This window comes from Balaenoptera ricei, chromosome 5, assembly GCF_028023285.1.
Source record: "Balaenoptera ricei isolate mBalRic1 chromosome 5, mBalRic1.hap2, whole genome shotgun sequence".
NCBI lineage: Eukaryota > Metazoa > Chordata > Mammalia > Artiodactyla > Balaenopteridae > Balaenoptera > Balaenoptera ricei.
In genome coordinates, this window is record NC_082643.1 from 111,165,745 (window position 1) to 111,190,464 (window position 24,720).

The window sequence follows — 24,720 nt, forward strand, 5'->3', positions numbered from 1 at the left end:
CAAATACATTTTTGCAGCTAATGTTTACTTGACTCTTTACTTAACTTCCACAACGTAATACAAGTAAGAATTAAGTTCTGCTACCCAGTAGTGCTAATAGGGGAGTAGTTCATGATTCAAATTATAATCAACTCTCAAAAAAATGAGATTGATCTATGCAAATCCTATAATGGCTTCTCCCTGCCAGCCATCATAGATTAAGATATTGTGCAACTAACAAACCAAAAGTCATTGATATACAGAAACCTAAATTACCCATCTCCATACACATAATATTTATAATATAAATCCTTTAGAATTAGAATTGTTCCTGAATCATCCCAATATGGCATATTACCTTGGAGAGTGTCTCTTCCCCATTTTTAATTCACACCCCTTTTTATAAACATAAAAGTCTCATTTGCTCCCTGACTCCATTAGAAAATAGTACCTATCATTTACCTCTCTACTACCAAACCTAGCCAAGATTTTGGTAAATTTTATTTTCAGTAGTTTCTGAGAGAAAAATAAACAAATTACTTTTCAAATTTAAAATATTACATTATAAAATTATAAAACTGGACTATACCACTTACATATAACACCACTAGTACTACACCATCTTCTTCCTACCCCACAATGGAGAAATTCCACTGTCCTAGAAGCCTGGCAGGTTAAGTATATAATGTTTTCAATTTTGTTTAATTAAAAATACTGAAGATAATAAATAGAACAGTTATTTAAGTCCCCATTTAAATAACCTATTTCTTTATACATTTCACATCAAAATTTTCTTCATGTGTAATGAATTTTATTAAAGTCAACATTCCATAAAGCCAAACTCATACACTCAACTGGTTTATGAAAGAACTTCAGGCACAGGGACTTTTTTTTTTTTTTTGTAAATGTGCAAATCTGTTTTTTCTAAATCGTCAAAAATGTACTTGTTTTAATGTATGAAAATTCTTTAGAAAGTCAAATCAATTATCTGTTTTTGTTGGGTAAAAAAATCTATATCTTCATTCATCTCATGAATTTCACATTAAAATACCTGGTTGTACATTATCACATCACTTTAGTATTAACCTATTTTCTTGAAATTCCCAAATCTTAATGGTCTGCCTCTTGATTTTTCAATGGTAGGAACCATTTTAAACTCTTCAAGTTGACTGGGAAAATCGAGAGAGGCAAATGAAAGACAAGGTTCATCCTTCCCATCATGTAGATTCTGGGTACTTATGACTTTCAATCTTTGTACAACTAAGTATTCTAAATGCTTCTAGAATTTCCATCACTCTGTACAGGCACTGAACAGTATTCAGTCGTCATAAGAGTCACATTTCTGATTTGCAATGCAAAAATTATGAAACCTACTTAGACATTCCATTCTCCAGCTTGTAGGACAGAATTAGACACACCTTATAATTACTCCCATCAGACAATTTTAAGAGTAGAAAGGGAATTTAGATTGTGGAATCCAAATCCTTCAGTCTGCACATCAGGAATCTGAGGCCTGATTCCTCACAAAATACAGACTTTCCCAAAGATTTCCTTTATCTTCAAGGATAAACCTCAGCTGTCTCAGGATTCAAAATAACACAATTCAAGTGTAAGAGAAGTATTTGTTCAGAACCATCAGCAACCAAACTAATTTTATTCTTGTAAATTACCTTGCCCTGGCTGAGCCCAGGCCCCCAGCAGGTGTGAAGGGGGTCATGGGATAGACAGCAAATCCAGTATCCTCCTCCCTCTTCCTGCCTCCCAAGCCCAGGGACCACAAAATTTGCTTTTGATAAAAGCCAAGGGGCTTCCCTGGTGGTGCAGTGATTGAGAGTCCGCCTGCCAACGCAGGGGACACGTGTTCGAGCCCTGGTCAGGGAAGATCCCATACGCCCCAGAGCAACTAAGCCCGTGCGCCACAACTACTGAGCCTGCGCTCTAGAGCCATCGAGTCACAACTACTGAAGCCCATGTGCCTAGAGCCCATGCTCTGCAACAAGAGAAGCCACCGCAATGAGAAGCCTGTGCACTGCAACGAAGAGTAGCCCTCGCTCGTCGTAACTAGAGAAAGCCCGTGCGAAGCAACGAAGACCCAGTGCAGCCAAAAATAAACAAAATAAATTTAAAAAAAAAGCCAAAAGTCCTTGATAATCTTCTGTCTCTCCGCCCCCTCACTGATTATTAAGGAAGCAAAGGAAGGCAACCATGGTGGTATGTCATTGGAAAACATTTCCTGATATCCTTTACAGGGGTGAGAGAAGAAAAAAATAGGTACCAGTTATTGAATTCTTCCTAATATGAAAACAAAGTGTTTTATAAATACCTCATTTAATGTTTAGAGCAAATCAGTAAGATAATATTTCTGTTTCACAAATAAGAAAACTTTCAATAACACATTCAAAGCTGCAAAACGAACAGCGAAGAGACGGAATATTTGAACTGGGTCTTTCCGACCCCAAAGTCCATGCATACCTACTCTTATTGAGCTACTTACACTGTGTCACGCCCTACAACACAGGACATCAGAGCAGGAGAGGAAACACAAATTAGTACTCATTTAAGGAAGAAACAGCATAGATTACAATTGCAGAAAAAAAGTGAAAAGCCAAACTAAAACACAATATCTGAACTTGATGCTGCTTGAGTAAGAAACAGGCACAAAGAGATTCTGAGTTAGAAATCTACAGAAAAGTCAGGAGAAAAACAGGGTTTCCCACTCCCCCAGGAAAAGCATCCTAAAACACCTGTAAAATCTAATGTTTCTGAATTAATTTAGTAATTTCAGTTCTTAAGACACATATAAGCTAAAAGTATATAAAACAGACTATAGGAATCCCCAAATTATTTTTTAAATAATCAACAGACTCTAAATGTTTTTGTGATAAAGATCCACAACTGCTTACCAGAAAACCTGAAGTTCAATTTTTTTCCAGCTTTGTTGAGATATAATTGACATACAACATTATGTAAGTGTAAAGTATACAACATGATGATTTGATATAGGTACATACTACCAAGTGGTTACCATAAGAAGACTACTTAACACATCCATCTGAAATCCAAAAACCCAGTTTTTTAACTAACTTAGCAGAACCTGATCAAAACTGACATGAAGTTATCTATGGCCTTTGCTGATCCCAATTAATGTGGAAAGTCATTCACTCTGCTACAGTAATATTAATGTGTTTTATGTCTCAGAACCATCAGGAGAATTAAGTAGTAATACATGACCCCAAGTATTTTGGATAAGAGACTGTGAATCTGTGTTATGCTATTCCAGATACATCAATAAAATAAATGAGCAGAAGACAAAATTATCAAAGACCTCAAAGGGAGTCAAAGGTTACAATTAAAACTTGGGAGTTTATGGCTCCTATAATCAGGCTCAGACCCTAAGAGTGTCCCTTTAGGTTGTTAAAGCTCTTGGAAGTGTTTAAGGGGAAGAACAGGGTTTATACCCTAACAGACATCCTAGTTACTACTCCAAATACTGGTGTAAAGCAGGAACTAATTAAATATACTGGCATCATGTGGCAATACGTTCCTACTGTAGCTGTTTAAGGGCATCTGCTCACTTAAACACAATCAGTTGCTATTAAGGAGTCATTTACCAAGTGCACAGATAACTTTCATGACAAAGAAAAATCCCAGCTTCTAACAATGCATTTTCTCCAAAATTCAGCTGGTAATTTCCACTCAAATGCCTTAAGCCCAAGACAGAATTTATTATTTGTACACATCCACATTCCAAGATACATCTTACTTTCAGCACTTTCACGTAACATGTCTTAAAAAGTATTATTTGGGGACTTCCCTGGTGGCGCAGTGGTTAAGAATCTGCCTGCCAATGCAGGGGACATGGGTTCGAGCCCTGCTCCAGGAAGATCCCACATGCCATGGAGCAACTAAGCCTGTGTACTGAAACTACTGAGCCCACACGCCACGAGTCCGTGTTCCACAACAAAAGAAGCCACCACAACGAGAGGCCACGACAACGAGAGGCCCGCACACCGCGACAGAGTAGCCCCTGCTCACTGCAACTAGAGAAAGCCCACAAGCAGCAACGAAAACCCAACGCAGCCAAAAAAAAAAAAAGTATTATTTGCCCTTTACAGAAATGGATTTAGGATTTAGTGAGATGGGACAATTTTCTACATAGTGGATTAATGCCTCAAAAAAAAGTACATATATATGACACATTTTTAGCATTAGAAAAGTAGCTCTCCCACCACATGCTGCCCTGCACCTCACCTACCCAATCCCTAAAACGGAATTTAGGAATCAAGCCATTAAATCTTTACAGACTGAAAAATCAGGGACATCCTGTTGATAACCAAACAGACTAACAGCTGCTCATTGTCTGAGAAGCATTTGTGCTGCGGAAGCAAATCTAGTACCAATGCCTTCTAAATGACCTACAGAAAATGATTAAAGGAAGAGTCACTGTTTTTTATTTTATTATTATTAGTTGGCACATGAGCATTACTGGCAGACTTTTTCCTGATGTCATTGGAAAAGCTACAAAATGAGTGTTGTGTTTTGGGTTTTTTTTTTTTTTGAACTATAAAAAAATTCTTCACTTGAGGCTGTGAATAAGCCAAATAAGTCAAACACACAAGTGAGGCACTTGAGAAAAAGAAATGGATAGTTTTCAAAAGCCACTCAATCTAACAGTTTAAATCCTGCCAGTTCATAAACATTAATATATTTAATGGTTTAAAATATGAAGACGTTTATCAGAATTTCTAAATTTTGTTCTATAAAAGTTCAGAAGTTAAAAATGGCCTTTGCTCAGGCACCAGATGCGGTGGTTCCTGAGAAGAGCTACACCTCTTAGCATGTAACTGACACTCCAAACAGAGATCTACAGACAGAAACTACTCTAACACACCTTTATACCCTTCTAGGAAACCTGGACGCTCTGTGTAGGCTCAGGGGATCCTTAACTTCTTTGCCCTCCCACCGACTGCTAAGGTCCCTTTGAGGCTTCCAGGCAGCAAGGAGCTTTGTGCAAAGAACACACAGGCCTTGGAGTCAGAAAGGCTTGAGTTTCAGTTCCAGCTCTGTGTCTTGCAGGCTGTAAGATCTGACCAAGACTCTCCCCTTGACATAACTCTGGTCAGGTTCCTCCAAGCCCTCTATGATTCGACCTTCAGTGTCCATCCTTGTAGGGCCTGTACCACCCAGTTGCAGCAAAAATCTAAGTCAGTCTTGAAACCCTCCATCCTCGATATCTGATCAAATTCTTCATCCCCACCACCCCCCAAGTGATATCTGATCAGGCTGTCCTGCCTTCCGCAAGGATCCTGCTAGGTCTGTTTAACTAGAATCATCCCATGCCCATTGTTTCTGATGTTTCCTTTTAGTAATTTTCCATCCACTGACCCCCACTCTGCTCCTTGGCTATAAATTCCCACTTGACCACCATGTATTCAGCTGAGCCCAGGTCTCTGCTGAGGTCTCTTTTCCCCTGCTGCAATAGTTCCTGAATGAAAATCTGTCTTTACTGCTTTAACTACTATACAACTCTGGTTTTCTTGGACAGACCATAGCTATGTTACTTGGTCTCTCTGAGCTTCAGTAACCTCAGCTATAAAATTGAAATAAAACCTATCTCACTGAGCTGTTGTGGGGATGAATACAGACTAAACAAAGATCACAACCCACAACTCTAGACTATGATAAACAAAAAATACGTTTGAAAGGCCCTGTACTAGAGATTCCACCTCTAATGAATGTCAGCCAAGGCCATCCTAATTCACTGTTCTGGAACTCCTACAGGATATTTTAAGATTTCCAGTCTGTTTTCCAAAAATCTGCAGCCACATATTTTAATATTATATGATAAGATAAAAATTATTCTGTGGCAGTTATAGTACCTGGCTCTGGAGCCAGACTATCTCGACACTACTGTGTGATCTTGAACAGGTTATTTAACCCCTCTACCTCCGTTTCCTCATCTCTGAAGTGAGGATAATAATAATAGTACCTATTCTCTTGGTGTCGTTCTAAGGATGAAGTTAGCTAATACATGTAAAGCACTTGGAACATCGCCTGGCAAATACAATAAGAGCTCAATAAAAATAGGCTATTCTTATATTCTCAATCATGGTATATAATTTACTTCTCCATTTCCTCTTCAGTGAAACTGTTTCAATGAAAAAAATTTTGAGGTTCATTAAGAAATAGTAAAAGTATTACAGAACGTTTGGTTACATAGGGCTAGAGGACCCAAATGGCTAAAATGAAAACAGTCATCAAGTTTAGATGAAGAAATACACTGCTGACGAGAATATAAAATGGTACAACCACATTGGAAAATTGACTGGCAACACCTACTAGAGGTGAACACAGGCATACCCCTAAATTGCCTAGAATTCCTAGGTATATAACCAACATAAATGCCGACAAAAAGTCATGCACTAAAATCTTCATACCAGCACTATTCTTAATAGCAAACAACTGAAAACTGCACAAACGCCCATCAACAGTACTGGGTGCAGTCACACAATGGGGCACTCCACAGTACTGAGAGTGACCAATTACAACTAACTACACACAACAGTGAGGGTGAGTTTCACCAACATAATGTAAAGCGAAAGAAGCCGGACGCCAAAGAGTATACACTGTATAATCTCGGTTATGAAAAGCCCTAGGAGAGGCTGGCCTAGGTGCTGTGATGCAACGCCCGGGTCCCCCCAGGAAGGAAGGATTACTCCGCCAGCTTTAGGAGTTGCCAACACAACACCCAGCAGCTGTCAGCCCTCCTTAGAAACTGCCTCTGTGGAAAAGAGCAGCAGTGCCCAAAGGCATGCCCTTCCTGTGCAACTCAGAACATCTTTGAAGGGCCTTTCCAGAATTCCACATGGGGTCAACTGAGGCTTCCACTAAGACTGAACTGCAGCTCAACTTCTCCCCCTGCCCAATCCTGCTGCCTTCCTATCTCTTCTCTTCCACTAGTGTTGATCCCAAGAGCCATCCCTGATACGTTTCCTGAACGCTAATCTCTCACTCTTAGAGTCTGCCTCCCAAAGTATCCAACAAGCAAATGAGATCTGTGATGTGAGAAGTGAGGGCAGTGATGACGACTGTGGGGAGAGCAGGTAATGACAGGAGACGGCAGGAAGGAGATCCTCCAGGGTGCTGGTAACAGGCTTTCTACCTATCTGGGTGCTGGTCCTAGGACTGCTCCAATGGGAAAAATTCATTTAATTGTAAACCTATGAGATATGCACTTCTTCCTACGTATATTATACGAAGTTAAAAGAAAATAAGGCAAATAAGAAAATGATGAGAATGGGACGGAACCTTAGAGAATATTTAGTCTCACCTCCTTGTGCATCCCTTAAATAACCCTTTTCTGTGCACTTAAACATAGCTCAGCGAAGTCTAACCTGCGATTACAGACCAGATGGTGACAAACCAGGCCAAGAACAGGTCCAGGCTTCGACAACAGCCTGTGTTGTTTTGAACAGACCATACTCTTGTGGGTAGCAACAGGAGTCAAATCCGAGGCTGGGCAAGGGCCTGCTGCAGCCGGCTCACCTCGCTGTCAGCTTTGCCTCGCAAGGAGGGAGACTCTGAGGTTAGCCGAAATGCAAGCACCCCAAAGGCACCTTTAGGTACCTTCACCTTTGAATCTTGAGAAGCACACCTGGCTCTGAAATCAGAAGACTTAAAAATGTTTCTAGTGTAGACAAAACAGCATGCTTGACCCTTTGTGGTGCTCTCTCAAGAAAGGCCTTTCTCTCTTACCATAGCTGTCTGTTTTGTTTTGCTTTTTTATTAATTAATTTATTAATTTTTGGCTGCGTTGGGTCTTTGTTGCTGCGCTCAGGCTTTCTCCAGTTGTGGCAAGCGGGGGCTAGTCTTCGTTGTGGTGCACGGGCTTCTCATTGCGGTGGCTTCTCTTGTTGCGGAGCACGGGCTCTAGGCGTGCAGGCTTCAGTAGTTGCGGCACGGGGGCTCAGTAGTTGTGGCTCACGGGCTCTAGAGCACAGGCTCAGTAGTTATGGCGCATGGGCTTAGTTGCTCCGCGGCATGTGGGATTTTCCCAGACCAGGGCTCGAACCTGTGTCCCCTGCATTGGCAGGCAGATTCCTAACCACTGAGCCACCAGGGAAGTCCCATCTGGCTGCTTTTATTATTTACCTATCCCTTCATGGCCTCCTTCTCAAGAGCAGTTTTTAGTTTACTTAGGTAATAAAATGTCACATTTTCCCCTTTTACATAGGGAATAAAAAACACAAATAGGACAAAATATGTCCTCAATAGGGAAGATAAATTCCTTCATTTTCTTCACTGGCTCTTAATGAGATTATTGATAAACTCATTCCTGACCCTAAATTCACTTGCATCATTCCCACAGTAAAAACCACTCACCCTATAATTCTGGAAAACTTCAGTCCAAATGATTCCCTTAAAATGATGATGATGAAGACAGCACCAAAAAAGTTGAGAAACTATTGGAACAAAGTTGTTACTTTATTTCCAAAATAATTTAGTTCATCTTTGAGATGTAAGAACTAAAGACCATGGTGGTCTCTGGGAAACTAAAAGGGCTTTTGGTGCCCAATTCTTATGAACATTTTATACCAACAAAGAGGGAAGAATATGAGGAGGTTTACCTCATATGGAAGTTCTAATGCATTATTTAGGCTGGATCCAAGAGAAGAGTCAAATACATTGTAATCTCTTAAACTTGTTGTTATTGTAGTTTTCTGTCAGTATTTCTAAAAGAGTTGCACAGCCCCACAACTAAGCTCCAATAAAAATTTTTAGGCTTGCATAGCACAGGGAGATCAGCTCGGTGCTTTGTGACCACCTAGAAGGGTGGGATAGGGAGGGTGGGAGGGAGACGCAACAGGGAGGGGATATGGGGATATATGTATACGTATAGCTGATTCACTTTGTTACACAGCAGAAACTAACACAACAATGTAAAGCAATTATACTTCAATAAAGATGTTAAAAAAAAACACAAAATTTTAGGCTTGATCCCAAAGAATAGCCAAACACGCTTGTATTTCCTTTTAAACTTTTTTTTTGAAGGAAGATATCACAGAGTATATACAACTAAATTATTTAATTCTTTCTAAAAGGGTTTGCCTCTCAGATAAATCTAAGTAAATTCATCTCCCTTCAAGGCAGGGATGAAATAGAATGCAATAATAACGTGCATTCCATTCTTTATCTTAAACACTCAACAAGAAGCTGGCTAGGAATTTCCCACACACTGTTTTTTAGGTCATTTATTGATTTATTCATTTATTCAAACAAGTATTTTTTGAAAGCCAACTCTATCTTGAAGCAAAAACCTAATTAACTCCTCTTCCTTACATATGGTTATAAAAAGATCTCAAAACCTCCCTTTTGACCACTAAGTAGAACTCTAAAACTCTCTTCCACCCCATAACAAGAAGCAATTTTACTTCCTAACCCTACCAGTCCTTCAATAAAGAACAGATGAAGAATGTCTTCTGAATGTTTTTTTGAAAAGATACCATGCTTTCCTTCCCACTGAAATACCAGAAGCAAAAGTCAGACCAAATCTGTCCCCTGGGAAGAGTAACTCTGGACTTTGCTAAAGGGATGAGTGTTATCAGATCTGTATAACATGGTCGGACAAGAGCCTGTGTCACACCTTCCCAAGCTCGCCCATGCGAGCATGCCTTGTGTTTAGAATAGACCTACAGATGAGAGAAAAATCAAAAGTCAGGTCTGTTGTTGACACCTGCTGTGTTAGTAACAGTGGTTCAGCACAGCTGCCGTGAATACCTCAGTTGGTCCAGCATACATCATGGGAGATGGGAAGATGGCCACCACTGTGGTTTCAGGATTCAGGACTCCTTCCTCCAGCACTGCAGCATGCTGCTTCATACGCCACATCAGAGGAACATCATCGTCCTTTGTCCAGCCACCAAGAGGGTGAAGGAGAAGGACAGGGCGCCGGTAGCCCCTCTCTAGAAGCTGCTTATGGGTATCCTGCATTAATAGAGCATGGCCATTGTGCACTGGGTTGCGTAACTGAAATGCAAAGACAGCATCTGAAAGAGAATATTCAGAGTTAATAATAGTCCTTTTCTAACAGATTACCTTCCAAAGGATAAGCAATTCTTCTTGAAGCTTGATGCTTAGGATTAAGCAAACACGCATGCTCAGAATCAGAAACTGGCGAAAAACATGTAGTGCGCTGACCATTTACTCCAAGGCAACACGATATAGTAATTATTACTTTACAAATCTTACAAGCCTGAGCATGTGTCACATAGTAGTGATGGATTTATAACAATTACTTTCTGCATTCATGGGCAACCTGAGAATGATAATCAGACTTTCTGGCCCTAACATCTCGGTTCAACTGCTTGCAATGGATATAAATTCTTGGTGTATGCCTTAATTACCCATCAAGTCAATCCTGCCGTTGGATCTAAGATACTCCTTTATTGAAGGAAGACAGAAAGACAGAGATACGTAGAGTTTAAAAAATTTACTTACTCTCCAAATAAGCTCATTTATACTGATTGCTCTGCTTGACTGGAACCCAATGTTGTTTTGTGATGCCAGGTCTCGATTTTGGACTATAGTTTAGCAACAACAATATCCCTTACAAGGACCATTGCTATTACTCAAATGTTGAAAACTGCTGGATTAATTAAGCTGGTTAACGATGTATCATCTGATTACAACCCTGGCTTCACTCCTACATGGGGCTCTTGCTATCAGAAGAACCTTTCTTAGAAGGCATGGTTCCTTGGAGTCATAGAGTAATTTCACAGAACAGAGTAACAACGCAGTTAGAGGAGCTCTGTATTTGATGCCCTCACAATATCTGATACATCATCACGCCATGTTGATCCAATCTTGACTCCGAGAGGAACAACTTCCTCTTCCCGAATAATTTTAAGCCGAATAGTACAACATCCCCAATCTATTCTCAGTTCTGACCCTCTTCTATCACCGTGACAAAAGGCACAGAAAGAAAACTATGGCACCCTACTTGACCAGGAGATTTTTGGGGACACATCCTGTGATATTCCAAGATTTAGAGCATTTTCACTATGCTTTGAAGTTCTCAAGTTACCTTTTCTTGAGAAACAAGGCTGGTTTTCACCAAAGAAATAGCTGCTAGCTTTTATCTGCTAGTTTTAGCATGCTGCAAATACTGCCAAATGGTGATTTTTCTAATTCCATCATTCCATCTACATGTATTAGATGAATTTCTACTATAAGTTAGAGTTTCCACTTCTCCTCCTTATATGACATAAGATACAAAAAAGAAGTCTTGATACAAATATGTGAGTATTTAAAATTATGCTGCTTTAAGAAAATGGGAGGAGGGGTACAGACCTGAAAGTTTTTCTATCCTTCTGAAATCACTTCAAATTTTGGATATAGTATATGGATATCAAAAGATTTCAAAACATCCCTTTTAGCCATTAAGTAGAACTCCAGAACTCCCCTTCCCCAAGACCAAGAAGGAATTTTACTTCCTGACTCTATTATACTCCAGTCCTTCCAAAAAAGAACAGACGAAGAATGTCTCCTGAATATGAGCACTAACGTTGCTCCATTTAGGGGATTACTGCCTGAACTGAACCCGCATTCTGATTCTGGCCTAAATCTCATCAGCAAGGTTAGTTCTCTCCCCTCTCTTCCCTCCCCTTTGTACTGCCCATTCTTTGTAAACAGCCTTGAAGCACAACAGAGGCACTTAACTAAGCATTAATAAATCCTACTACTGGGCTAATGTGAGTTACTGCACTGATGGAGAGGTTGGGGGCGAGTGGCTCCAGGCTTACACCACGGGGATGAAAGAGAGTAAGAGGACTCTGGCCCAGCACAAGCCTGCAGCACCAGGGCCGAGGAGATGCCTGCGTGGCAGGGGCAAATAGCGCCAGGGCTGAGAAGACAGCTCATTTGCCTGGGAGCGTAAACAGAGCAAATAAGAAAATAGATTGAGTAGAATGGCAGCCAGGATTCTCACTGTAGGAGAGGAGAGGCAAAAATACCAAAAAGAAGAAAGGCTAGAAAACACCACGCGGTATTGGATTAGGGTTGACAACAGCAGCGTGACCTCATGGTTTTCAGCTATATAGACAGATATATACAGGAACAGATATAAATGTGTGAGTGTATGTGCTTATGCACATTTCTTGGTTCTGTCCGCTGAAAGGTCCTACAAGCAATGACTACCCAGTGGCAATGAGCAAAACTAAAGCCCAAATTTTACATTCTAAATACTACTCCTCACTTAAACCAGGGTTCCTTGGCAAAATGGCCAATTCGAGGGCTAGGGAACGGAAAGTACAACATGAGCTGGAACGTCTTTTGTGCCATAAGGAAAGGAAGTGCTCAGAGAATAATGAGGACTTGTCAAAAGGATACAGCAACCAGTCTGACACGGTCCCAAAGGCCAACCTAGGACAAGCTAAATATCAAGTAAATAATACTATTAATGGATTGTAAACCACTGAGTAAAATAGGAATCTGTAAATCCAGAAAGAATAAAATAAATGAAAAAACCACTGGAGGAGAAGTGGAAACTCTAACTTACAGTAGAAAGTCAACTAATAAATGTAGATGGAATGATGGAATTAGAAAAATCACCATTTGGCAGCATTTGCAGCATGCTAAAACTAGCAGATAAAAGTCTGATGACAAGGGGATATTTATGGAGTCTCAAAATCTCTCCCCCAAAATACCTGTTAGTACATACAAAATAATTTGTTAACTTTACAGCACAAAAACCTGGTAAACATGATCTTAAATGATAAAAGTTAACTTTAAAAAAGTTAACCTCATCTGTAATAGGGCAAATCAAAATTGTGAGCCACCAAATATGATGCACCAAGAATTCAGCATTGCTTCCTGCAGGATTCCTGACAAAAATGTGTAACTGGAACCTAATCATGAGGAAACAGCAGATAAACCCAAACTGAGAGACAGTCAAGAAAGTAAACGACATGACTATCCAAAAATGCCAAAGTTGTAAAAGACACAACAAAGACTAAGCGACTGTTCCGAATGAAGTGGACTAAAGAGACATGACTGACATCCTGAACCAGGAAGCAAAGGTGGCAAAGAGAAGATTTTAGCTGTCATTGTTGGTTTTGTGATAAAAGACATTATTGGGACAATGGCATGACGTGAGTGAAGTGCACAGATTAGACAGTGTTATTATATCAATGGTATTTTCCTGAGTTTGATGAGCATACTGAGGGTAGGTAGGAGACTGTCCTTATCTTCAGGAAATACATATGGAAATAACTAAGGAGTAATGAGGCATCATGTCTGCAACTTTCAAAGAAAGTGAGAATGAGAAAGCAAAGAAACATAATGTTAATTATGGAAACTGGGTGAAGAATATATAGGAGTTCTTGGTACTATTCTTGTAATTTTTCTGTAAATTTAAAATTATTTCAAAATACAAAGTTAAAAAACAAAGTAAAAAATTATGACAGGAGACATATGAACTGGTTATAACATGTAGATTTTATTTAGATCCTGATTCAAACAAACTATAAAAAAAAGAAATGTGACTACTATGAAATTATCAGAAATATAAACACTGACTAGATATTTGATAGTATTAAGAAACTATTGATATTATTATTATTTAGGTTCAATAGTGATATCATGGTTGTATTTTTTAAAGTCCTTACCTTTAAGAAATACTTTCTGAAATATTTAGATGGTAATGACATGGGGTTTGAGATTTGCTTCAGAATAATATGCAGGGATGCAATGGGGTAGGTAGGGGTACAGGTGAAACAAGAGTAGCTAAGAGTTGGTACCACTGAATTTGGGTTAGAGGTATATAGGGATTCATTCACACTATTATATCTACTTACAAATGTAAGTAGCATATGTTTAAAATTTTCCCTAATAATTTTAAAAAGAGAAGATACATGTAGAAGCAGCACTGCTTTGGAACATGATATTTACAGGTTCAAATTACAGGTCTAACAATTTTTAACCATGGACTGTGGTCTTTAAGGACTTAATTTCACTTTTGACATCTTCGTAGTGGGGATGATACTAAGGTTACTGTCATGAAGATAAAATAATATAAAGTACCCAGCACGGTGAGATGTACATTGCAGTCACTTAAAAATTTAAGTTCCTTAAGACAATTCATTCTTTAAAAAAACCCAAAAAAACACCATATCTAAAAGCTCCTGGCAGGAAATTGAACCCACTGTTCTACTGGTGACTCAAGGTCTACTCTAGTACGAACTAACACTCCAGTGAGTGTTTCCAAGATGAGGGTGCATTAGCTCTGTGCTGCAATATGCAGCCTTTGCCTTCCTTAATCAGGAACAGGTTCCTAACTGTGAATAGGACCCCTGGGTAATACATCTCAGGTGTATGATGACTACATTCCTAGACTCCAATCAGGTCAAATCTGATTTTGTAAAATTGCCATTTAGCAAGATTATTTATATGACAGCATGTGCAAAAGGAAACATAAATAAATTCTGTCTCAAATATACGTGTTTCACAGATTCTAATAATTCATCTACCTAGGTTTCCTTTCCAAAAAGAATTAATCTAACTCCACACTGGACACTTAACAGATAAAGTTAAGATGAATGACTTGTTAAAAGTTTACATTAGCAGCATATAAAGGATTTTGCTGCCAAAATTTCTTCCAGGTAGAATTATTTCCTTATTATCAGTTCCATTCAGAAATCCAATGATCATTTGCTCTGTCTGCCCATTTTTTCTTGCCAATATTACCAGGTCTTTCCTAAACTTCCAGCCTTTTCAATCCCTTGTAACTATTTATCAATGAATTACACAAATGGCTTTAACTGCCTGTAGCTCCAGACTGCATTTTCATCCCTACCATCTGGTTTCCCCACTAGAGAACTTATGTGGATGAACAATGTAATGGAAGCACCTGATCCACTGGAAGCTTACATTCCCAAGGTACTGTCCCAACTAACATAACCCAGTATGCATCACCATTATATTTTCCTCCAACAATTTTCCATCAAGGATGGAAAAAGAATAATGGGCCACTATGGACCTGGGGCCACTGATACTTAGAGCAACTTTCAGTAATTCTTCACATTCTCATCCCCATTTTCTAAAGGACAGTGAATTCCCTGTTGTCACACCATAACTGGTAGAAAATACTTGCCTTTTCGCTTATAACTCTTTATGGATTAGTTTAAGACTGCTTTACCTAAGATCAGGGTTTCAACCGTGTTTGAAAATGGGACATTATCTTCAAAATGACTGGAATCTAATATTAACATTTATGATTTCCATTTCTTTCTAGCCTTCTGCCCCCATTCGTGGGAAAGGACCAGGAATTCCATAATTGTGATTTATAGAAAGTACATTGTGAAGCTGCTGATGCCGTGCACAAAAGCAAACTTTTTCCTTCAAGAGCTAGAGTGAATATTTTAAGCTTTGCAGGCTATGGGGCTTCTGCTGCAACTACTCAACCCTGCCGAGCAGTGCAAAAACAGCCACAGACGATGCATAAGTGACTGTGGATATTTCCCAGTAAAACTTTATTTACAAGAACTGGCAGCGGGCCAGATTTGGCGTGCAGGCTGTGGTTTACTAACCTCTGAAAGACAAATGAAATTCGGATGATGGAAGTAAGAGCACTGCAACCAAGACGCCTGGTGTGAGCAAAAGTGTGGAGGCAGGAAAGCAGATGTGTCTGAGGACACAGAATCATCCATCTTGTCAAAGATGGATACAAAGCCTAGCACTTGATATTACGCAGAATTTTGAATGATAGGTTAGGAAGGGTACTGTGTTCCAAACAGAGGTTGTGAGTTAATCAGTAATGTTGCCCAGAAAATTAGGCTAGTAGACTGTGCAGGACTGAGGTGGGGGAGGGTCAGTGGGTGGAGTGGGGAGACAGCAAAATCAGAAGACTGTGGCACAGAAACGTGCTCCCATATTTTCCATATAAAATAAACCATCCACCAACTCTTCAATTCTCCCCACTCACTCGATCTATTCCTCCCCCAGGATACAGACAGGCTCGTCTGACCAATCACAACCTACACACTGGGAATGGGGTCACAACGGCAAAGACTGGCACTGCCTGCTCCCTCAAACCCCTCCCCAGTGCTGAGGTCACTGAGCAGCGCTCTATGTGTTACTGACTCACAGATCTATGTCATCTGACCGAAACTCCCCTAAGCTCCAGACCGTCTCTCCACCTGCCTCTTAGCACTCCACGGGCACCTCAGATCACCTCCTGCCAGCCTCCTTGCGTGCCTCTGGTCCTCCTCCACGCCCTCTGAGAGCAGGCACCACTACCCACTGCAGAGTCTTAGACTCTGGAGGACCACTGCCATCCTCCACACGCAGTGCGTCGCTCTGCTCCCTAAACCTCACTAAACCCTGCTTTCTTCACTCCCCAAGCCCACATCAGCCCTTCATCCCTGCTTCACAAGACAACTGGTCTCCCCCCACAACCCCATCTAGCCTCCATCCAGCAGTCAAAGCAGGCAGGGGGGCAGGGAAGAAAGGAGTTGGGACAGGATGAAAATTCTGTTTTAGATACACTGTCCTGGGGGAACAGTGAAACTGGTCCTGCCCCCAGGAGCTTACAATCTAGTCAGAGGAGGAGAAGCAAACATTCACTAATCAGACAATAAATCCATGTTAGAAGGAATATACTTCCTTCAACTCCAAGAGGATGTGGTTAGGGCTTCCCTGGTGGCGCAGTGGTTGAGAATCTGCCTGCCAATGCAGGGGACACGGGTTCGAGCCCTGGTCTGGGAAGATCCCACATGCCGCGGAGCGACTAAGCCCGTGAGCCACAGCTACTGAGCCTGCGCGTCTGGAGCCTGTGCTCCGCAACGGGAGAGGCCACGATAGTGAGAAGCCCGCGCACCGCGATGAAGAGTGGCCCCCACTTGCCGCAACTAGAGAAAGCCCTCGCACAGAAACGAAGACCCAACACAGCCATAAATAAATAAATAAATAAAATTTAAAAAAAAAAAAAAAAAAAAAGAGGACGTGATTAGATCTTTGTTTTCAGAAGGTAAGTCTGGTGACAATGTGAATGATAAAGTGATGGAAGAAAAGAATGGGAATGGAGTCACTCCTTCAACTAATCCCTTCCTGCTCTGCCACATAGTGAGTATGAAACCCCTGCCAAATCCAAAAGGTACTTTCCTGTTTTAAAGTCCTGACCTCTCTGCTGCCTTTGACATAAAAAAAAAAAAAAAAAAAAAAAAAAAGCTATGCCACTGTCTTCATAGCCTCAAGGCCTGCTAACCATGGCACCAACCTTTTCTATTTCATCTGCCTCTATGCTTTTTCTTTAGTAAAAACCATGAAACACTGAAGAAAATTTGGAGGGGAAAAACCACCCCAAATGCACTATCTTAATATAACTGTTTTTGGGTTTTTGCATAGTCTCCCAGTTTTTCTCCTTATGCATACGTTTTTACACAGATGTGATCAAATGTGTATGACATTTTATATTCTGCTTGGCCCATTTTGGTCTAGTCACCTGTTTCTGACATCCTGTAGTCCTCTCAGAGCCACAGAGTTCATTGCTGGGTCCTATGAAATTCTTTCTTTACGTACTCATTCAGGAAACTCACCCCTGCGCCTGGATTCAATTACCATGTGCATACAGATGGCTTCTGTTAGCTGCATCCCTAAGTCCTGACCTTCCAACTCATCAGTTACAGAGACTTATTACTAAAAACGTTTCAATAGATGCTGCTCATTACCACCCCACCCCTCAATTCCTTCACCTTCACTTACTACCCTCACGTCTCAAGCCAAAAGCAGGTCCAGCTTCTAAAACCTGCACCTTCTCCTATGCCTCATGTCTAAGTAAAGGAAGAGCCCCATACTACAGTTCCTCTCCCTCCCCTCCGGATTCGACACCATCCAGTTCAGGAGCCAACACACCATGTTAACAAGTACGGTCTGATCCCTTTCCCTCCAGCAGACGGAAGGGGAAGAAGACAGTGAAGAAGGTTCTTCTCAGGATGTGCTGATTTCTGACAGGGGAAAAAATGGCAACCATGAGTGTTTTCTGGTGGTGGGAGGAGGGTGGGCCCTGACCCCCAGAATACGTGCAGGACGCGGGCTGCCTAATCTAGCGCCACGGCCACGGAACCCTGATGTGGCACAGTACAAACACCTGGGCTGGACCCCTGTGCTGCACTTTCTCTTGCACCCCGAGGGGTCCGGGGACAACTGCAGCTCCCCAGCAGGGCAGCTGTGAGCAACGAATGAGCTGGTCAGCAGGGGAGCGCTGCTAACTCCTTCCCCCAGATTTCTCAGACCTGCGCTTCGCTGCCCAGCCCACAGGCAGAGCCCTGGCCTGCATCCCAACAGCTAGACCCAGAATTACAACATCCGCCTGCTGTCTTCCTTTCAACTTCTCTGAAAACTGGTCTGCATACAGCAGTAATTAATAAGTCTTCTCTTGCAGTCCTACGCAAGCTCTATTAGCTGCCACTTTACCCCAAAGCTCTAAGTACAGGCATTTCTGATTTTCCCCAAATCAATACAGTAGCTGAACAAGAGGGTCCTGACGGTCGCTCTAGCGTTGCTGGGAGGCAGGCTGGGGTGCACACACGCTATGTTTTTGTGGGAGTTTTTTGAAGAGAGTCGGAAATGAGAAAGAGTTTGATCCCCTTCCTCCCTCGGAACTGTCATTTCTTTTACTTAAACTGCTCATGAGGGGGGGGGGGAAATCAACAAGACAGGGCTAGGCTACTTGAGTAAATATGAATAGACTAGAATTTTTCACCAACAGGCACTCTCATACCCCAAAGTACGGCAGCAAGTTGTTTTTCTTTCTCAGGACTAGAAATGCTTTCAAATTAAAGTGAAAAATAATGTTGGATATAAAGCTTTTTTGCCAGCTGGACTCTGTACTGCCTGTTCTCCATTCCCCTTCCTGTCCAGCCCTGTCTCGTGCCTCTGTGCGCGTGTGCACACGTGCATGTGCGTGCGTGTTTGGGCGTGGGAGTGCTGTACTCCTGCCTCCATATGGGAGACATCAGTAGGCAACCAGAGGACGGAGGACAAAAGTCTTGCCCCAGTAGCATCCTGCTTCAGCGCTGTGATTACAGCGGGGTCTACACCCCAGACAACTAGCTCCTGCTCGGCAGCCCCTTGCCACAGCTCCAGCTCCTCTTACCCCATTTCAGAAACAATGCTGCCTTCCAATGCCCTGTCAGGAATGGTAATACTACCCCAAATTGCCAGTCCCCGGATGCCTCATCATTCCTTGGCGGTTTCCTTAGCCCTGACCGCCCATCTCTAAATACTCACGTTGTTAGATAATGTTCACAGCCTCATCTGAGTGTGCCTTGACCTGACTGACAAGAGGCTCCATCACCCAACCTCAGATTACAGCATCTCCAGCCCACTGCCGCGTATGGGCAAGAAAGCCCAGTGCCTTCAGAGGCAAACTATCTGCTTCCACCTCGGCTTTCTCAGGCATCTGTTGTTCCCAACTTTGCCTAATATATCCGTCTACTGTCTCTATCCATTCATTTAAAATACAGTCTGTGGTTCAACAACTTGACAAAGCTTTCTCAGATTTATTCAACACTGTGCTACCACATACTAGCTTGAAAGAAATTATGTCAGCGTTTCCCTTTGTAACCCAGCAGGACACCAGTACTCTGTGTGTAACAAACACTAACTGGCTCTTACTTGGCTTAAGTGAAATTCAGTCTTTCTTTCCAGGATAGTGGTCAATCATCGGTGGTTCAAAGAACTTGCCATCTGGAACCGTGTCACCTTGCAATCACTGACGTGGGTATTAAAGACCTCTCAATCCTTCCAGCTACAGAATGGTCTAGAAACAGCAAAACTGATCATATCAATGTGCACAGGACAACAACCCACACAGGGTAATCAAAGATTACCTAATATTCCCTAAGATGAGGGAAGGAGAAGGAGGGAGAGGTAAGAAAAGAAACCCTAAGTGGAAGAAAAAAAATATTCCCTGTTTTCTCTCCCTTGAACTATGATTTGTACACAAGAGTAGATGACTTGTTATTGGCTTCCAGAAAGAGTGAATAAGAACTATAAAGGGACCTCCTCAGTCTGTTGCTTATTTGCCTTAGTCTAAAATGGAAAAGTAAACAAAATAACACTCCATCATCTTTTTTGCCGGATTTAAGGCTAATAACCAGCTCTCAGCTACTTTAAACAAAGTTGCAATCACTCATTATGCAACAAATCCTCTAAATGATTTAAAATGTTTGGTACACAAGGAAGAATGTAAAACAGACGTAATATAAAGTCTTGGATTATGAATGATAATTTCTTGATAAGACCCCTCAACAGTGCTAAAAATTTATTTAGTAACACGAATTCCAGATATAAATTATTTTGAAAACAAATTAACGTAAGCAAGGTCTCAGCAAGTCCTCAGCGAAACATGTTCCTCTTCACCAGAAAAAAAGAGAGAAGTCTACACATATTAAACTATCAGATGCTTCTGGATGCAAATAAACGAAGACCCAACTAGAAGTGTCTCATACAACTCAAACATGCATTAGGTCTTTGAATAACAAATCTGGATACAGAGGACCCAAGGGCTGGATCAGAAACTCAAACAGTATAAGATTCTTATGGATTCTTATGGTACAAAACGGCTACCAGAGCTCCAAACATTGCACCCTTACATGACAGCATCCAAAGCAGGAGGAAGAGGAAGGATGGGAAAGGATAACTTTTTGTCCTAAGCCAGATTCTTTTCAGGAAGGAAAACCTTTCCCAGAAGCCCCACTTGCTTACATCTCAAAGGTCAAAACTGACTTACACATGGACCTTTAAGTCACACACTGACAAAAGAGAATGTGGCACCATCACTGACTTATAGCAGTCATGATACAGTTCATGATACAGTCCTCTATGACTGGGCCCAAAACGTGTTAGCAAGAAAGAAAACAAACTGCTGTATAAGCAAGCACCAAGTGTAATATTCGGAGAAATTCCTGCACAAGTAGTTTAAGCCAAATCTGTGCTTCAAATTCAGAGGAGAGGAATAAAATTCAGAAGGAGGAATGGGGTACTACACTATCAAATACCGTAAGGGGGCCAAGCAAAAAATGTGCGTGAACGAGGCAGGCTGGTGGGGACTGTGGAGCTCTGAAGAGTGTGTGTCCATCTCAGGCCTCCAGTTCTTGATCCCTTTCACATCACTTCAAATATCAGCTAATTACGATACAGCTTAAGAAAAAACAGATACTCTTTCTCTTCCCTTTACTTGTATACCCTTTACTTACTGGTAAAACTAGCTTCCAACTCACATAACAGAAATAATGACGCCTTAACCTCTTACTGTGTGCCAGGTACTGTTACGGTGCCTAACCATCTTAGCTCATTTCACTTTTTAAAAATAAAATCCTATGTGTCAGGTACCATCACTGTCCTCATTTGTACAACTAGGGAACTGAGCCTTAGAGAGGAAACCCCTTTCCCCACAACCACATAACTTCTAAGTGGTAAAGTAGCGGGCAGTGTGCACACAGGACTCTAAATGACTACCAAGGATCTGAGAGGTCACAGAACCTAAACACAACTGATGAAATGGGAGCTCTTGCCCAGATTCTGGAGTCACTTGGGAAGGCAGGCTTCTGGTTAATAAATACGGCTGGGTGGCCAGGTAGTTCCTTAAAAGGCATCCATATCCACCTGACTTTTCTCAGCCGTATCTCCTCAATTTGTACACAGAAGATATTTTAAAAAGCAGCACCAATGCTTAGTGTTTAACCATTTCTGTAGTGGGTGAGAATTCACTAGCAGCATGATTGTAGGAGGCTTCAAATTCTTCAGACCTTAAAAAACAGCCTCCCAAAATCTACAGCGAATACTGTGGCAGGCATCCGGAATTTGCAAGTGTGGGTGCACCAGTGTAAACACATCATTTACCTACTTTTGTGTAAAAGATCTGCTAATCACAGATGTCTAATATAAAAATCCCTGTCCTGGGGCACTTTCTAAGACAGTATTATAAAGAACAGTTTCTACAAACTCTCTATATTTACTGCTCCACTTCATCCTAATCCAGAAATCTGAAATCATTATTAACCTACTCTTCAACAACTTTTTCTGTTATTTGTTGACTCTCTCTTCTACACCATAAACTCCTGTCTTATTTATTTATGAATCCTCAGCACTTGGTACTCTGGCATATAAAGATGCAAAACAAACACTTGCTGAATGAATAGCAATGTGATATTGTTGTTCTATTATTTTCTGCAGTGGTACATTCCACTCCAATAAGACATTCTGGGATATAAAGCACATTGATATGAGTGAACTACACAGGTTGATTCAGATTGACTACCTTTCCTTACATATTCCATTGCTAACTAAATTTATCTTTACTCCTCATTCTGTCTTACATTTTAGCAAGCATTGGAAAAAATCTTCAAGAACCTCCCCATCAGGGAGAAACTCCAAGTAGTCCCATGTTAGATAATTAGGTCCATGTCTTACCTGCATTCATATCTTTAAACTTCTGCTTTAGCTCAGTAGGAGTAAAACGATACTGATCAAGACCATCATTCCAATAAATTCGGTCCAAGACTTGAAGATCTCCTCCAATCAGAAAATCTCCTTGTTCCATAACCATCTAATGGCAAGAGAAAGAAAATAATTTTTTTTTTAACAGGAACCAACATCAAAATAAGTAAGAACATTTCTCTCATACAAGCTAAATATACCTGTAAACTACTCTCATCTTAAGGTCAATGGTAAATCTGTTTGGTTTATCAACTGAACTGGCATTAGAGATGCTGTAGAATTAGAATATATTTTATAATTTTGCAAAGGATTTGTGACGCAGCTATTATATTTGCATATGAAACGCAAACAAAATCAAAATGAATAATTACGACTTCTTTAAGTAACCAAAACATTCTTTTCATTGCTGTTGTATGTTGATTAACAGAAAAGTGTGTAAGCCTGGGTCATCCTGCCCTCTTGTGTTCTCCAATCCTAAACTTTTGAGCAATCAGAGTAATGATGATGGAGCTGAACACAAATTCATGCCTTCCAATCTCCACACCACCTCAAATTTCTTTCGGCTTCACTCGGGTCCTTTCTCTGCATCAGAGAGGAGAAGATATACCCTCTAGGAACCGTCCATTTTTGCAATGCAGCTCAAGCTCTTCCCCCACTGCTTCAACTTACCTGCTAACAATGCACCCCAACTGCGTAGTCACTTCCTGCCTGGTCTCCCTCACTAGTAGGTCTCTGCCCATCCACCAAACCACTCATTCAACAAATATTCACTGAGGACTGGTATGTGTCAGGGCCTGTGCTAGGCACTGGGAAATACAGCAGAAAACGAGAGAGAAAGATCTTACTCCAATGGAGCTTATATTTTAGTGGGCGAGACAGAGGAGAAACCAGAGAAGTATCAGCTAGTGATAAACGTTGCAGAGAAAACAAACAGGGCACTGGAACACGGTGTCCAGGGAGTAGAGTGAATGGCATTTAAGAGAAAGGAGTTAGTAAATGCCTCTCTGAGGAAGGTGACATTTAACCTGAGATGATGAAAAGGAACTCATCACGGAGGTAAAGTAGTTCATGCAGACGGACACCAAGTGCAAAGTCCTGGCGCAGAAACACGTTTCTGTCTTTGAGGAACAGAAAGAAAGCTAATGTGGCTAGAAGGTCAGAAAGGCCAGAGCAAGGAGAGGGGCAGCGGTAGTGGAAGAGATCGTGGAAGAAGGCCAGGGCTGGATCCCACAGGGCCTCACAGGTTTTATTCTGATTACAGTGAGCAGCCACTGGAGAGTTTTAAAGGGGGCAGTGATATGTTCAGATCTATATTTTTAAAAGACTCACTCTGGCTGCACTAAGGAGAATGGATTTCAGTGGGTATGACAGGAAGCAGGACTCCAGCCAGGAGACCGGGAGGGCATGGCCGGTACCAGGGGGGCATGGGGCTGGAAGAGGGACACCCTGCTCTAGACCACCCGGCTGGCTTCTTAAATCACCACGTCGTTTGTGACCCTGTCAAATCTGCCTGCCACCTCTCTGTTCCTAGGAAGGCAGAGCACCACAGGGGAAAGAGCACAGAAGACCTAAGACAGACTCTAATCCTGACACCTCACAGGTACCTCTGCAGCTCTGGGCAAGTTGAACCCACTCTAAGACTCCTCAGAATAAAGGAAATAACCTTGTCTACTTCTAAGGGTCACTGTAAGGGCTGAAAAGCAGAAACGTGGTTGAAAAGCATAAAAACATGTAAATTGTTATTATGACTGAACAAAATTTTAACACCTTGGAGTAGAAATTGAAGCCCAAGGTCCTCTCTCCCGCTCGACCACCAACTGTCTCTCAAAGGCACCGAGTCTTTGCTCCTCCGGCTCCAGAAACCTGGAAAGCTGTTTCTTACAGTTCCCTCCTATCCAAATCCTACTGGTCCCTCAAGGCTGCACACCAAGTACTAACTAACCTAAGAAGTCTTACAGACTGCTCGAAATAAAAGTGGCACACAATATAAACAGCATTCACATATGTTCAGTGATTAAAAAATGTCTCCTCCAATGAGTTCATATAAAAAGTACTCTCTAGTGGTAGGGATGACATAGTACGTGAAGCTCTACATAAACCAGTAATGACTTTCTGCTAAGGATTATGGAAGATGGCTTTAAAGCCCAAGGTCTTGGATTCAAATCAGACCCTCATCCCAACCATAAGCTGCGTAACTTTGGCCAAGAACATATATTCCCCCATAAAGTCTCAATTTCTCCATGT

At 41.4% G+C, this 24,720-nt stretch overlaps 1 protein-coding gene across 3 annotated transcripts in view; it reads right to left on the bottom strand.

The window, feature by feature from the left end:
- Nucleotides 1-24,720, bottom strand: part of PAPSS1 (3'-phosphoadenosine 5'-phosphosulfate synthase 1) — a 103,399-nt gene that overhangs the window by 23,808 nt on the left and 54,871 nt on the right. For all 3 annotated transcript variants that reach the window (XM_059923379.1, XM_059923380.1, XM_059923381.1), the window contains 2 exons: nt 22,450-22,585; nt 9,757-10,025 (listed from right to left, as the gene is read on the bottom strand). In XM_059923379.1, coding sequence (XP_059779362.1) covers nt 9,757-10,025; nt 22,450-22,585 — 405 coding nt within the window. The remainder of the gene's footprint in view (nt 1-9,756; nt 10,026-22,449; nt 22,586-24,720) is intronic.